This window comes from Ranitomeya variabilis, chromosome 4 (genome assembly GCF_051348905.1).
Source record: "Ranitomeya variabilis isolate aRanVar5 chromosome 4, aRanVar5.hap1, whole genome shotgun sequence".
In the NCBI taxonomy this organism is placed as follows: Eukaryota; Metazoa; Chordata; class Amphibia; order Anura; family Dendrobatidae; genus Ranitomeya; species Ranitomeya variabilis.
The window spans coordinates 112,864,179-112,877,793 of NC_135235.1; the positions used below are offsets into that span (position 1 = coordinate 112,864,179).

At 43.2% G+C, this 13,615-nt stretch overlaps 1 protein-coding gene across 1 annotated transcript in view; it reads left to right on the top strand.

Moving 5' to 3' along the window:
* The window catches only part of SPOCK2 (SPARC (osteonectin), cwcv and kazal like domains proteoglycan 2), a 243,991-nt gene that overhangs the window by 214,377 nt on the left and 15,999 nt on the right, over window positions 1–13,615 (top strand). The window contains exons 4-8 of the mRNA XM_077259136.1: window positions 2,541–2,655; window positions 4,578–4,707; window positions 8,029–8,151; window positions 10,626–10,844; window positions 12,140–12,202. Coding sequence (XP_077115251.1) covers window positions 2,541–2,655; window positions 4,578–4,707; window positions 8,029–8,151; window positions 10,626–10,844; window positions 12,140–12,202 — 650 coding nt within the window. The remainder of the gene's footprint in view (window positions 1–2,540; window positions 2,656–4,577; window positions 4,708–8,028; window positions 8,152–10,625; window positions 10,845–12,139; window positions 12,203–13,615) is intronic.

Below are 13,615 nucleotides of genomic sequence, written 5' to 3' on the forward strand. Positions count from 1 at the left end.
CAAAGAACACTGTAAAACCAAATCCAAAAAAAACAATGTCGAAATTGTGTTTTTTTTAGCAGTTTTTATGGCATTTGTAATTTTTTCCTGTTTTCTAGTATATTAGTATTATATGCTAAAATGAATGGGGTAATTTAAAAAAATGAGTCGTCAAACTCGTCATGCAAAAATCAAGCCCTTATATGACTATATGGACAGAAATATAAGAAAGTCATTGGTCTTGGAAAAAGGGGAAGAAAAAACTAGAAAACAAAAATGAAAATTTTCCTTATCAGGAAGGTGATAAAAGTAACCATTATTTTGATTTACTAATCAATAGGTTACCATGGGTATACAGAGTCTACACACCTCTATTAAAATGCCAGGTTTCTGTTATGTAAGGCTACTTTCACACTAGTGACGTGCACTGCACGTCGCTATGCGTCGTTTTGTAGAAAAAAACGCATCCTGCAAAAGTGCTTGCAGGATGCGTTTTTTCTCCATAGACTTGTATTAGTGACGGATCGCGACGGATTGCCACACGTCGCAACCATCGTGCGATGGTTGCGTCGTGTTGCGTCGGTCCGTCGCCACCAAAAACATTGCATGTAACGTTTTTTGGTGCGTCGTGTCCAGCATTTCCAACCGCGCATGCGCGGCCGGAACTCCGCCCACGCCTCCCCGCACCTCACAATGGGGCAGCGGATGCGTTGAAAAACTGCATCCGCTGCCCCCAAGTGCGGCACTTGCACAGTATGCGTCAGTATGTCGCAACGTCGCATTGCGACGTGCGTCGTACGACGCTAGTGTGAAAGTAGCCTAAGAAAATCATACCAGGATTCATTTCAGAACCTTTTCCATCTTTAAAGGGAATCTGTCACCAGATTTTTGCTTCCTCATCTGAGAGCAGTATGGTGTAGAGGCAGAGACCCTGCTTCCAGCCATGTATCACTTAGTTTACTGGGTGCAGCAGTTGTGACACAATCAGAGGTTTTAGATGTAGAAAGTAGCAGAGCTCAGAAAGCTAACCCCGCCCACACCAGGCTCTATAAGTACATTGTCCATTAGTAGTGAGTGAATCAGAGGAGGGGGCGTGGTCAGACCAGTGCTCACAGGTACACCAGTCCAGCAATGATAATGTCCTGGTGTAAGTAAACAACAGGAGGCAGCCCAATAAGTGACACATCTTTCAAATCTGTGTATCAGCTCCTATCTCCTGCTGCCTTCAGATTACATAGCAAAAACCTGCTGACAAATCCCCTTTAACCATCTGTGGATCAATGTCTGATTAACTTACTGTATGTGTATTACTAAAAAGATTTATTAACTTGTCTATTGCACCATCTTTCCCTCAGACAAAATGCCTGTGTCTGCCTCTATCTCCACCTCCATTCAACTTAATGAGCAGCAATCATCTCCTTTTTTGGGAATGAGACAGTCGTATTCTTTGAATACAGATTTTACAGATTTCACCCATAAATTTTGAGTGAAAGAATTGTCTAGGAGGAGAAAGAAACAAATTTCTATCATAAGATACATTACAACATTTCTTCTTTTCAAGTATTCTATTGATTTTTAAAATAAATATTTGGGGGGTGGATCTGTTTTGGAAGTAGAGGTGGCCTACAACCCTCTGCCGTTTACTTAGAAAGGTTGTCCACCACTTTAACATTAATGACCTATCGTTAGGATAGGTGAACAATGTCTGATTGGCCTGGGGTCCAACACCCAGCACCTCTGCCGACCAGCTGTTACAGTGTCAGCGACATTCGGCCGGAAATACTCACGAACGGAGCTGTCTGTCTTCTGAGAGTGACCGAGGCTGGGTACTACACATTCAAATCAATAGGAGGCGGATGTGTAGAACCCTGCGGAGGCCACGATGAGAAGACGGCCATTTCCTCTAGTAACTACCTCTTCGGCGGCTGCTGCCGCCAACACCAATAACAGCTGATCTTAAGAGGCGCCGGGTGTCGGACCCCGACCGATCAGACATTGTTGACCTATCCTAAGGATAAGTCATCAGTGCTAAAGTAGTGGAAACCTCTTTAATTCTACAAATTGCAGACTGGGTGGCAGGGGCGCTCTGTTCTCTCAACAGATGGGTACTGAAGTGGATATTCCATAACTGTCTAGGAAACCTCCTCCAAGCATGTTGCCCTTAAATGACCTGTGATTGATGCTCACAACTGAATCTGACTTTTAATACTACTCATACAATGAAGTACAGGCAAAAAAGATGGAAGTAACAGTTTCCTTTATCCGTGAATGATTTGATTGGAAGTAAATATAATAGCTCCTTATGCATTCTACATTCCAGCAATGTGCAACCTGACAGCTGCTAACTAGAGTCCCTCATCCGCACCATCTGTTACACTTTCCTGGTAATTCAGTGTAGATGAAAGCTGTTTGTTGTTCCACTGTATCCATACCGACTGCTATAAGGACACCACACTTACACAGACATGTTTATTCACTGCTTTAAATGTGTAAGCCCTTCAATCTTGATAGCAATAGGTACACAATATTTCATTTTTTATTGCCATTTTTTTCTTCTCCAGAATTAAACAACCCAACCTCAAACTCCAGGGGAACAAGGATAACCTTTGCAAACCATGCCATGTAACTCAGCCGGCACCAGTCTGTGGTTCTGATGGACACACGTACAGCTCCGTGGTGAGACGTAATTGCATTTCATATAAGTGGGTTGATTAAATCTTCCACATTTTCACAGAAGAATTGGAGTTCTGCCTCTTTTTTTTGAGCTTTCATAAACGTGGTGCAATCGTTGGACTGGTGGCCTGGGGCCTTGCACCCGAAGATAAGTAGAAGTGTTGTGCTGTTCCCTTTTGTTTGCTGCATTTCATAGTAGATATGATATAATACTGACCAGTGAATTAATATAGGGGAATTTGCTACATAGCTTATTCATTTCTAGAGATATGGAGTTATGGAAATTTGGGGCAATTTGCAGCACTTTTGAACCACCGGGTAATTTATTATGGTGATGTTAGAAGTTGTGTGTTGATGAATTAATATAGTTAGTATTTTCATGACTTAGCATATGTACACACAATCTAATCTACTTTTAAGATTGAAAATCTGTTCTTATGTATTTGCTATGCTTTGGCAATGCGTTTACATAGCAGGCATTTTACCAACATTTATATTTAGAACTTAAAATAGGAGGGTTCACGTGAAGCACGCGCCCCCCATTAATTCACAGTGCAGAGGTGGAAACGTATGTTTGGTCTCTCCTAGGCTTTAATAAATTATCACTTTATGATCAGTGGTAGTCCGACCTCTGCAATGCCAACTAATCCTGAGAATTAATGGGGCTTTGGTCTGATGTAGCATTGTGCCCCTTTCTAATCTTCCAGAGGGGCTTCCAGACACCCAAAATATAGTAATCTGTAGTGCAGCCCAAAACAGTGAGGGGAAGACTGTACTTTTTTACTTTCTTAAAGGGAATCTGTCATCAGGTTTTTGCTAACCCATCTAAGAGCAGCATAATGTACATAGCGAAACCCTGATTGCAGTGATGTGTCACTTGCTGCTCTGCATGCTATAGTCTTTATAAAAATTCACTCCCTGTTTTATCTGCTGCAGATGTTATGTGAATGTTGAGCTCTGTATATCCCCGCCCTCGTCACTGATTGGCAGCTTTCTGCCCATGTACACTGTACTCAGCGGCCAATTAGTGGGGGGAGCTCATGAATGTGGAGGACTACCTTGCAGCATGTTTGCTAGTCGTCTAGTGATAATATCATGCTAAAAAACAGTGATTTTATGAAAACTACAGCAAGCAGACCAGTAAGTGATTCATCACTGGAAGCAAGCTCTCTACCTCTGCATTATGCTGCTCTCATATTAGGTGGCAAAAATCTGGTGACAGATTCCCTTTAAGGGACAGAGGGGGTTTTAGAGATCAGATCTCAACTGATCAAAAAGGGATTACATATCATAACTTCATATGTCATCACTTTTTTAAAATTGAGAAATCCCTTTAAAATCTAAGGGCAGCTAAGTGAACGAGGCTGTTTTTTTTTCCTTCCATATCCATATACTATAACGTGAGCGTGATGATGAATGCATTGGTCCCTCTCCACCTAGGATGGAGCCACCACAGATCAGATATCTAAGGAATACCCTATCTACTGTATATGTCAAAAAGAATTGTGATAGGAAACCATTTCATGAGAACAGAAAATATTATATACCGTACTTTCAGTAGCCAATAAATACTTAAAAATAGTGTAAGACTAGTTTGGACGGAAGTGCGGCTCCTTAGAAGCACGTGTACGTAGGTGCAAATTAATACTATGTCCAAGATACTTGTCCTTATACATACTGAGATGTGTGCAAACTTCTATTGCCACCATTATAATATTGCTAGAATGCATTATTCCAACTAGTGACCATGGAGTGATGATATTGTACAGCTCTGCGCCTTCTGGGAATGATATTGAAATTTACACTTCCAATTGCTGGTTCAAAAGCAAGTCAGGTTGTTAGAAATGGCTGCCGGCAAGTTCACACATTTGTCTGTTGGGATTGGCATCGCAGCCCTCTGATCATGATTCTTTCTCCTTTATTAGTGTAAACTGGAGCAGCAGGCATGTCTTAGTAGCAAACAACTGACTGTTAGATGCCAAGGCTCATGCCCGTGCCCAACAGAAAACACTCCCACAACGACGACCTCCACCACTGTGGACACCAGCAAGCAAGGTGAAGATCTTCCGCTACAAACGTAACCCTCTGACATATTTGTAATAACTTCATTGTAGGCACAAAATCACAGCTATTTTACTAAAGCACCACTCCAGTGTTTTTTTTTATTTCAGTGCTGGAGTGGTGCAATTAACGCAAAGGTACCTGCACCCAATATTATACTTATCAGCGATTCCTCAACTCTTCCTGGCGCCGCTCCGGTCCCTATCTGCCATCTTGTGACCACAACTTTAAAACTGACCGTACGTCAGAGGTAACGGTTATGAGTTTTCAATGTAAGTGTAGGAGAGCCTCGTTCTGTTCCTCATAGACTTTCACTGAGTTGTGACCTCTGGATTATCCAGCAAACACTGGAGGGATCCAGTAGGTCACAACCTGCAGAAGATGACCGGAGCAGCGTTAAAAACAGATGAAGACGGTAGCTGGTGAGGATAATACTATGGGCAGGAACTTACATTAGTGGCACCACTCCAGTGCTGCAATATAAAAAAAATGCTGGAGAGGTGCTTTAAAAAAAAAAAAGAATAAAAATCTGGCATTGTATCAAAGCATTGACCATAACTCTAGTAGTTGAGATAGAAAGCGGGGTTCTGAACTCCAGGCTAGACAAGTATTTTACTAGAATCGAAAAACACTACAGGCAGAAGGTATGATGGAAGGCAAGTGGTTAGTTGGAGAATTGCAAATCATGTAAAAATCTGGACTGGGATCAGGAAAACAATATATTCTGTGGGGTCACAAAAGAGCATATTCCACAACTTTGCACACCTTACAAAGTAATTCTGTCTGTCTTGAAGCCTCTTAGTGTTCCCACACACCAAGATACCACTTTCATGGCCCCCAAAAAGTATGATGCCAATATATGTGCCGCCAAACACAGTAGGATACCCCCACAGTGAATTCCTCCATAATACCCTCCACACCACATTATGATGACACTACAGTACCCCCGCAAAGTATGATGCCTCTGCAGTGACCCCAACATAGTAAGATGGTCCCCTTAGTCCCCTGCACACAGTATGATGCCCCTTACACAGCCTCTACACAATATGATGACTCCCACACAGCCCTCCATACAGTATGATGGTCTTCCAAACAGTATAGTGGTTCCGACACAACCCTCCACACTGGATAATGGTCTGCGCACGATATAATGGCCCCACAAAGTCCTCTGGACAGAATATTGGTCCGCACACTGCCCTCCACACAGTATAATGGACCCAACACAACCCTGCCAACAGTATAATTGGCCCCCACACAGTTCTCCAAACAGTATAATTGTCCCCCACAAAGCCTTCTAAATATTTTATTGGCCACCACACTGCCCTCCAAACAGTATAATCACCATCAGACAGACCTCCAAACAGTATAATTGGCCCCTACACAGCCCTTCAAACAGTATAATTGCCCCCACATGGCCCTCTTGACAGAATAATGGTTCCCACACCACCCTCCACACAGTATAATGGACTCCACACAACCCTGCACACAGAATAATTTACCCCCACACAGCTCCAGACAGTATAATTGGCCCCCACACAGTCCTCTAAATATTTTAATGGCCACCACACAGCCCTCCAAACAGTATAATGACCATCACACAGACCTCCAAACAGTATCATTGGCCCCCACACAGGCCTCTAAATAGTATAATTGCCCCCACATGGCCCTCTTGACAGAATAATGGTTCCCACACCACCCTCCACACAGTATAATGGACTCCCCACAACCCTGCACACAGAATAATTTGTCCCTGCACAGCTCCAGACAGTATAATTGGCCCCCGCACAGCCCTCTAAATATTTTAATGGCCACCACACAGTCCTCCAAACAGTATAATGACCATCACAAAGCCCACCAAGCAGTATTATTGGCCCCCACACAGGCCTCTAAATAGTATAATGACCCCCACAAAGCCTTCCAAATAGTATGAAGCCACCCATATAGTGTGATGTCCCCCATATAGCCCTGCAGATAGTATGATGGCCCCCCAAGTAGCAAGATGGCTTCCAAATAGCACTCCAAATAGTATGATGCCCTCTAATAGCACTCCAAATAGTATGATGATCCCCCACATATCACGCCAAATAGTATGAAGACCCCCCAAGTAGCATGAGACCCCCACATGGCACTTAAAATAGTATGATGGCCTGAACATAACATAATGCCCCCCAAATAGTATGATGGCCCCCACATATCACTCCAAATAGTATGATGGCTCCCCACATAGCCCTGCAAATAGTATGATGGCTTCCCAAGTAGCATGAGACCCCCACATAGCACTTAAAATAGTATGATGGCCTGCACATAGCACTCCAAATAGTATGCTGACCCTAAAAATAGTATGATGGCTCACAAATAGTATGATTTCCCCACATAGAACTTCAAATAGTATGATGCATCCTACATAGTCCTGCAAATAATATGATGGCCCTCCAAGTAGCATGATGACCTACACATAGCACTCCATATAGTATGATGGCTCCACAAATAACCCTCCAAATAGCATGATGACCCCACAAACAGCTCGCCAAAAAGTAGGATGGCCTCACAAATAGCCCTCCAAATAGTATGATGGCCCCACAAATAGTTTTCTAGCTCCTGCAATGTACTACTAGCAGTATCCCAGGATTGGAATTAGTTATAGTAGGAAGAGGAATGTTACAAGATTATAAGGTTACAATAAACACAATGGGAAATGACTAGCCTCAGTGAATATTGGTAGCAGTGGATACTGATGGCTAAAAGACAATTACAGGTTTCTTTTCATCTGAAAATTCCAGGCACTTTTTTGCTTTGTCCATAAAAAAACCTTTAAAGTGTCCGTCATTTTTTGAAGTTGAAGAAACTTATACAGATTAAACTGACTGTAATTATCTTCATTTTACAGTTCACAGTGAATGCAGCTGAGGTCTTCATATCAGAATTATTGGCTGCAGACTTGTATCACTGATAATCTTAATAATTTATTATGGTTTTCCAATGTGTCCGTAAAAAATATTGTCTGCTTGTGATATTTTCGATAAAGTGTCCAGAAGAAAAAGTATAGTTATAATCCCTGACTGCACCATCAGACATAGTCCAGACATGTTGTGTTGTATAGGATTCATGTCAGGTGAAGCTTCCAGTGGATTTTTCTGCCTGCCCTTCTTGGGTCTGTTTAGAAACATAGCATGGAGCTCCATATTCCATGAACAGAGTGGATGTTTTGTTTAGAAACCCATCTAACAAAAAAGCTATAGTCTTGTATTTAATGATTGGTGTAAAGGTTACATTTGTGGTAATATGGTAATGTGTGCATATCATTGCCTCCCTCAGGAGAAACATGTACTGGTCAGGATTTAGCGGATCTTGGGGATCGTTTACGGGATTGGTTCCAACTGCTTCATGAGAATTCAAAGCAGAATAACACAGCAAATCCAGGAGGAAAACAAGTGAATGGTACGTTCTTTCATTGCAATCCTGCCTGTGATGATAATGAGACTGTCGAAAAGTCTTCTGCACAAAACAGGAAGTGGAAGTCTTGTATAAGGCATGGAGAAAAGTATGAAAATTGCAAGATTTCAGATTTAATATAAAAACCTGTTTTAAACAATAGGCCATGTTCTGATTTTCTAATATGCTCCCTTAAATGAGTCAGCGCAAAATCTTCCATTTGATTGATGGGTATTTTAAATGACTAGGAGCTTTGAATTTCCTTGGAGGAGGTCTGGATTTAATTGGGGAAAAGTGGACCCAATCATGTACTAATTTACCAATTAAAAAATATATGACATTGCAATGGATAATACTGACTGAGATGTTTAATCATTGTCATACTGGCATATGCTCAGTTCATTCAGAGAATATCGCAATGTAATATTCAGCTAACCAAATAGGTGCAGAATGTTGGATTTACTATGACTATACTATTATAACCTTAGTCTATAAATTTCTAGGATACATGATATATATGGTCTTCCTTTTTTTAGGAAGCCAGAATAAAGCAATTCATGAATATGGTTGAGACATATGCAACAAACAGTGCGGGTGTCAATTAAAAGATTCAGATGAAGCATCTGGCCCTATTCGAGAAGCAGTTTGAATGAAACTCAGGCCAATAATTTATTGGAGCACTTCACATTCCAAGAGAGCTTGATCGGTTCTTTAGAGAAATGATTCACTGCTTAATTAGCACCTCGTTAGTAAAGCAAAACATTTTAGAAGTTAATTATCAGAATCTCCTGGCATGACACTGAGACAATGGTGCCACCGAGTGATGTTGACAAACAGTTTGACATGGTCCCGTCCAGGACATAAGCACATATGGAGTCTATCTCACATGGCATTTCACAGATGTTACACGACTGAGTCCAGACCTTGGAAAATTTGCTTAAACCCAAGAAAAATGCTAATCTTCTGCAGATTGAACACATAGTCTTAATAAATTGGACAATGTATTTTCTGTCCCAGCAATTCATATCCCTATTTGTTCCTCCTTACTTTGGCACAAGGTAAATTGTTCTGTGCAGAATAAATAGCCTCCTTTATTGAATATTAATTCTTTGTAAGTGGCTTTAGCCCGGAACGGACGTTGTTGTGTAAGGGCTAAATCCTCAATCGACTGATCAGATTAGAATGGGAACAATTTTGACTATAGAATCCCAAAACAATTAACAACTGATACTTGTTTATTATCACTTTATATAATGATTTTGAAGCGCTTATCAGTGAGGACATTAAGATATTGGTGACTAAGGCCAGTTTGAATGACGGGAGATGAATTTGTTTTTCACATTAATTGAGGTGTCTAGGACTTATATATTGATGTCCTCCCCTTAGAATAGGTAATCAATATCATATTGGGAGGAGCTGACACCCAAATGTACAGTGAACAGCTCAGCCCCATTCACTGTGTAGTACCCAATCTTGGGTACTGTAGCCCAGCTATCACTCTCTACGACAGGATTGGAGTTGGAGTCCCTGAGAATGAGCACTAAACAGTGAACGAAGGTTTGGTATCCCTGCTCTATACACTGTTTACTCCTGGCCACCTTGGAACCTGCAAAGAGAAGAGCCAAGGGGGTGCTATGCTTTGGCCCCCACTGACCTTACTGTATATCCATGACTAGCCTAAGGATTGGTCATTATTATATAAGTCCTGGATAACATCTTGAAAAGTATAGGTGGAACGTGTATGATTCTTGGGTATCCAACTGCTAATATCCCCATCCATTATGAGACTAGGGATTCCCCTGTGTGAATGATATAGAAGTGCGTATGTGTGATCACTATACATGGAAGTGATGGAGGTAGCCAACTGTTATACCCATAAGCACCACATGTAGCATCAGCAATCATGCATGTCCTTGTCTCTCAGTGAGAGGAAGCAGGGGTTTGAGACACCTATTCTCATAACCACTGGGGGTCTCAGCGATCATACATTTTTTTTAAGACAACCGCTGTCTATATTTCCTATTATAGCATATAGACATGACAGAAACGCCCTCCGTTAAGATGGAACCAGCCCACCCATGCATTTCATAGTCACTCATTTATTGCGATAGCCACTAGGCAATATGATATTTACCCCATCACACTTGCTGTGGGGCAATGTTTGGCCAACTGGTGCATTCCCCAGCAATAACAGCTCACCGTTCGGAGATTCCGGAGCTGGACCTGTGGCTGAACATCTGACAGGTATCTGTAGAGACGCACAGGTAGTTGCCTTCATGGGAAAGCCCTTTAAAGTGTATTTTCTCCACAATTAATACAAGGGCAGTGTTGTCCAGTTATGAAGATGACTATCAATTGTCCTTTTCTGTGTGACTGAGGTTTTCTTTTCTAACTCAGATCCGTGGCAGATTACCTCTAATGTTGCTGTTAGAATTTATCCATTTTACAGAAGTGATTAACTGAAGTTGTTCTTTATACAGTGCTAGACAAAACCTTGGTGGCCAGCTGCAAAGACTCAATAGGCTGGATGTTCTCTAAACTAGACACCAACAATGACCTCTTTCTGGACCAAGCAGAGCTGGCAGCCATCAACCTGGACAAGTATGAGATCTGCATCCGGCCTTTCTTCAACTCCTGCGACACTTACAAGGATGGGCGAGTATCCACTGCTGAGTGGTGCTTCTGTTTCTGGAGAGAGAGTAAGCAAGAGCTTGAGAAAAGACTTAATCACATTATTGTAGTGGCATTAAATGGTATAATTATGTAACATCTCAGAAAAGAAATGTGAACAAATCTGTAATTGATTTATTTCTGGGGCTGCAGTGTTTCCTCAAAGACCAGTAGTCCATTACTTCATTCATTCATTCATTCATTCATTCATTCATTTATCCATTCGAGTTACAGTTGGTCTTTTTCCTTCCACCTAAACAGATTTAAGGCATACTATTAGGTTGAAATTTTGTGAATAATTATCTAATATAGACTTGCGGCCACTTATCTCTCCATCTCTCCTACTACCTGTTCTGACCAATAACACAGTTGCCACACCTGATCGCATGGATGCCCCTCCTCTGCTATGCATGAATTCTTGAATATATCTGGCAACAGCCAAAACATTATTTCACTCCCGCTAGCTGCATTGTTTCCATTGGAGCTCTGTTGCCACAGCTGGCCTCCATTGTCAGCCGGCAATACCGGCACTCTGATTGTAACATTCATTCAATATCAAATCAATATTATCTTTCATCTGTTGCAGGGGGCGCTCAAAAGACACAGGGCCCATAGGCCAGTGTGTACTATACCTATTTGGTAACCCAGCACTGTTTAAAGGCGCAGTAACATTTCAACAATCCAGTTTTGTAGGGCCCGGGCTAGTGACTGACATTCTTTCTGTTACTACAGATGTGGTTTAAATATACAGTTTGTCTAAATTAGGACAACTTGTGATGATGAGGTAGCACAGGTAACTGTAGAATGGCCATTATCTCCACTAAAGATCTTGTTGGTAAATTTTATATCTACCGATACAGGATACCCAACTCAAGCAGGCTAAAGTACCCCCTGCACATTAGACTAACGGCAGCCGAACCCACCAATATCAACAGATTGGGACGACAGTCTAATGTGAATGAGAGTCCCGGATAATTGATTGTTAGGGCAGTTAAGGTTCCGACATTATTTCAGATTGCTGATCCTTTTGTTCTCTGAGAGATTAGACATGTCTGTCAGTAGCTCTCTCATAGAGAACACAGGAGGACCCCGCCAGAGGGATGAAATAACTGCTGGCCAGATGGCCAAACCATCGTATGTTCAACAGCCATCTAAGGTATATGGCGGGCATAGAGCTAATGACATCACTTCATGGTATTCCTGTCCTAAAAATTGAATGATCCTGCCGGAAGTAAAGATCCCTCCCTTACCTATAGCAACCTCTGTTTCTGACTTCATGTTGCTCGTTGGCTCATACTATTGATGTTGTGTTCTCCATTTTTAGAGCCTCCGTGTCTTGCTGAACTTGAAAAAGTACAGATTCAAGAAGCAGCAAAGAAGAAGCCTGGTAAGCAGCATATGCCGTGGTCCTCTGTATGTATGGTATCTGCTTACACATTGTGTGGCACCGCTCCGCAGGCACTATACATTGTGTTATCATTGCAGTATATGGTGAGGGTTCAGTATAGCATTGTTATTTAGGTAATGGCAATTTATTTTGGTAACATACTATACAGTTTGGCACTTTTAATCAGATCTTGCTCTGGCTTCTTAAATCCCCAATGAACTGCTGTATTTGACAAAGTACACCATGTCTAGTCACACACTTCCCTTGCAGGCGCCTCTGAAGGAAAAATCATGTTTTCCATTCTTACACATAAAAGTGGTTCTCAAGCAGGTAACCCCCATATGCCATAATGAGTTTTATGGACAAGTCCTTTCACATGATACAATATTGCTGTGTGTCTCCTTGTGCTGTAAGGTTTCATAAACCCTTATTATAAACTAGCTATTGAACCCGTTCTACGCCCGGGTGGCGAGCATTTATATTGGTATATGGTCTCCATCCTGGTATGTGCTGCTCCCATCTTGCTCTCCCATCCTGTCACGTGCTGCTCCATCCTGCGCCCCCATCCTGTCATGTGCTGCTCCATCCTGCGCCCCCATCCTATCATGTGCTGCTCCATCCTGCGTCCCCATCCTGTCATGTGCTCCCATCCTGCGCCCCCATCCTGTCATATGCTGCTCCATCCTACACCCCCATCCTGTCATGTGTGTGCCCCCATTCTGTCATGTGCTGCTCCCATCCTGTGCCCCCATTCTGTCATGTACTGCTCCCATCCTGTCATGTGCTCCCATCCTGCGCCCTATCCTGTCATGTGCTCCCATCCTGCACCCCCATCCTGTCATGTGTGCACCCCCATTCTGTCATGTGCTGCTCCCATCCCGTGCCCCCATTCTATCATGTGCTGCTCCCATCTTGCACCCCCATTCTGTTGTAATGTGCTGCACCCATTCTGCCTGTTCCTGTTTCCATTCTGCCATATGTTGCTCCCATCTTTCTCTCTCCGGCTCTACTGCCCGAGTGCGGCTGTGCTGAGTGCGGGCGGCTGTGCTGAGTGCGGGCGGCTGTGCTGAGTGCGGGCGGCTGTGCTGAGTGCGGGCGGCTGTGCTGAGTGCGGGTGGCTGTGCTGAGTGCGGGTGGCTGTGCTGAGTGCGGGCGGCTATGCTGAGTGCGGGCGGCTGTGCGTGGCTGTGCTGAGTGCGGGCGGCTGTGCATGGCGGTGCTGAGTGCGGGCGGCTGTGCTTAGTGCGGGCGGCTGTGCTGAGTGCGGGCGGCTGTGCGTGGCGGTGCTGACTGCGGGCGGCTGTGTGTGGCGGTGCTGACTGCGGGCGGCTGTGCGTGGCGGTGCTGAGTGCGGGCGGCTGTGTGTGGCGGTGCTGAGTGCGGGCGGCTGTGCTGAGTGCGGGCGGCTGTGCT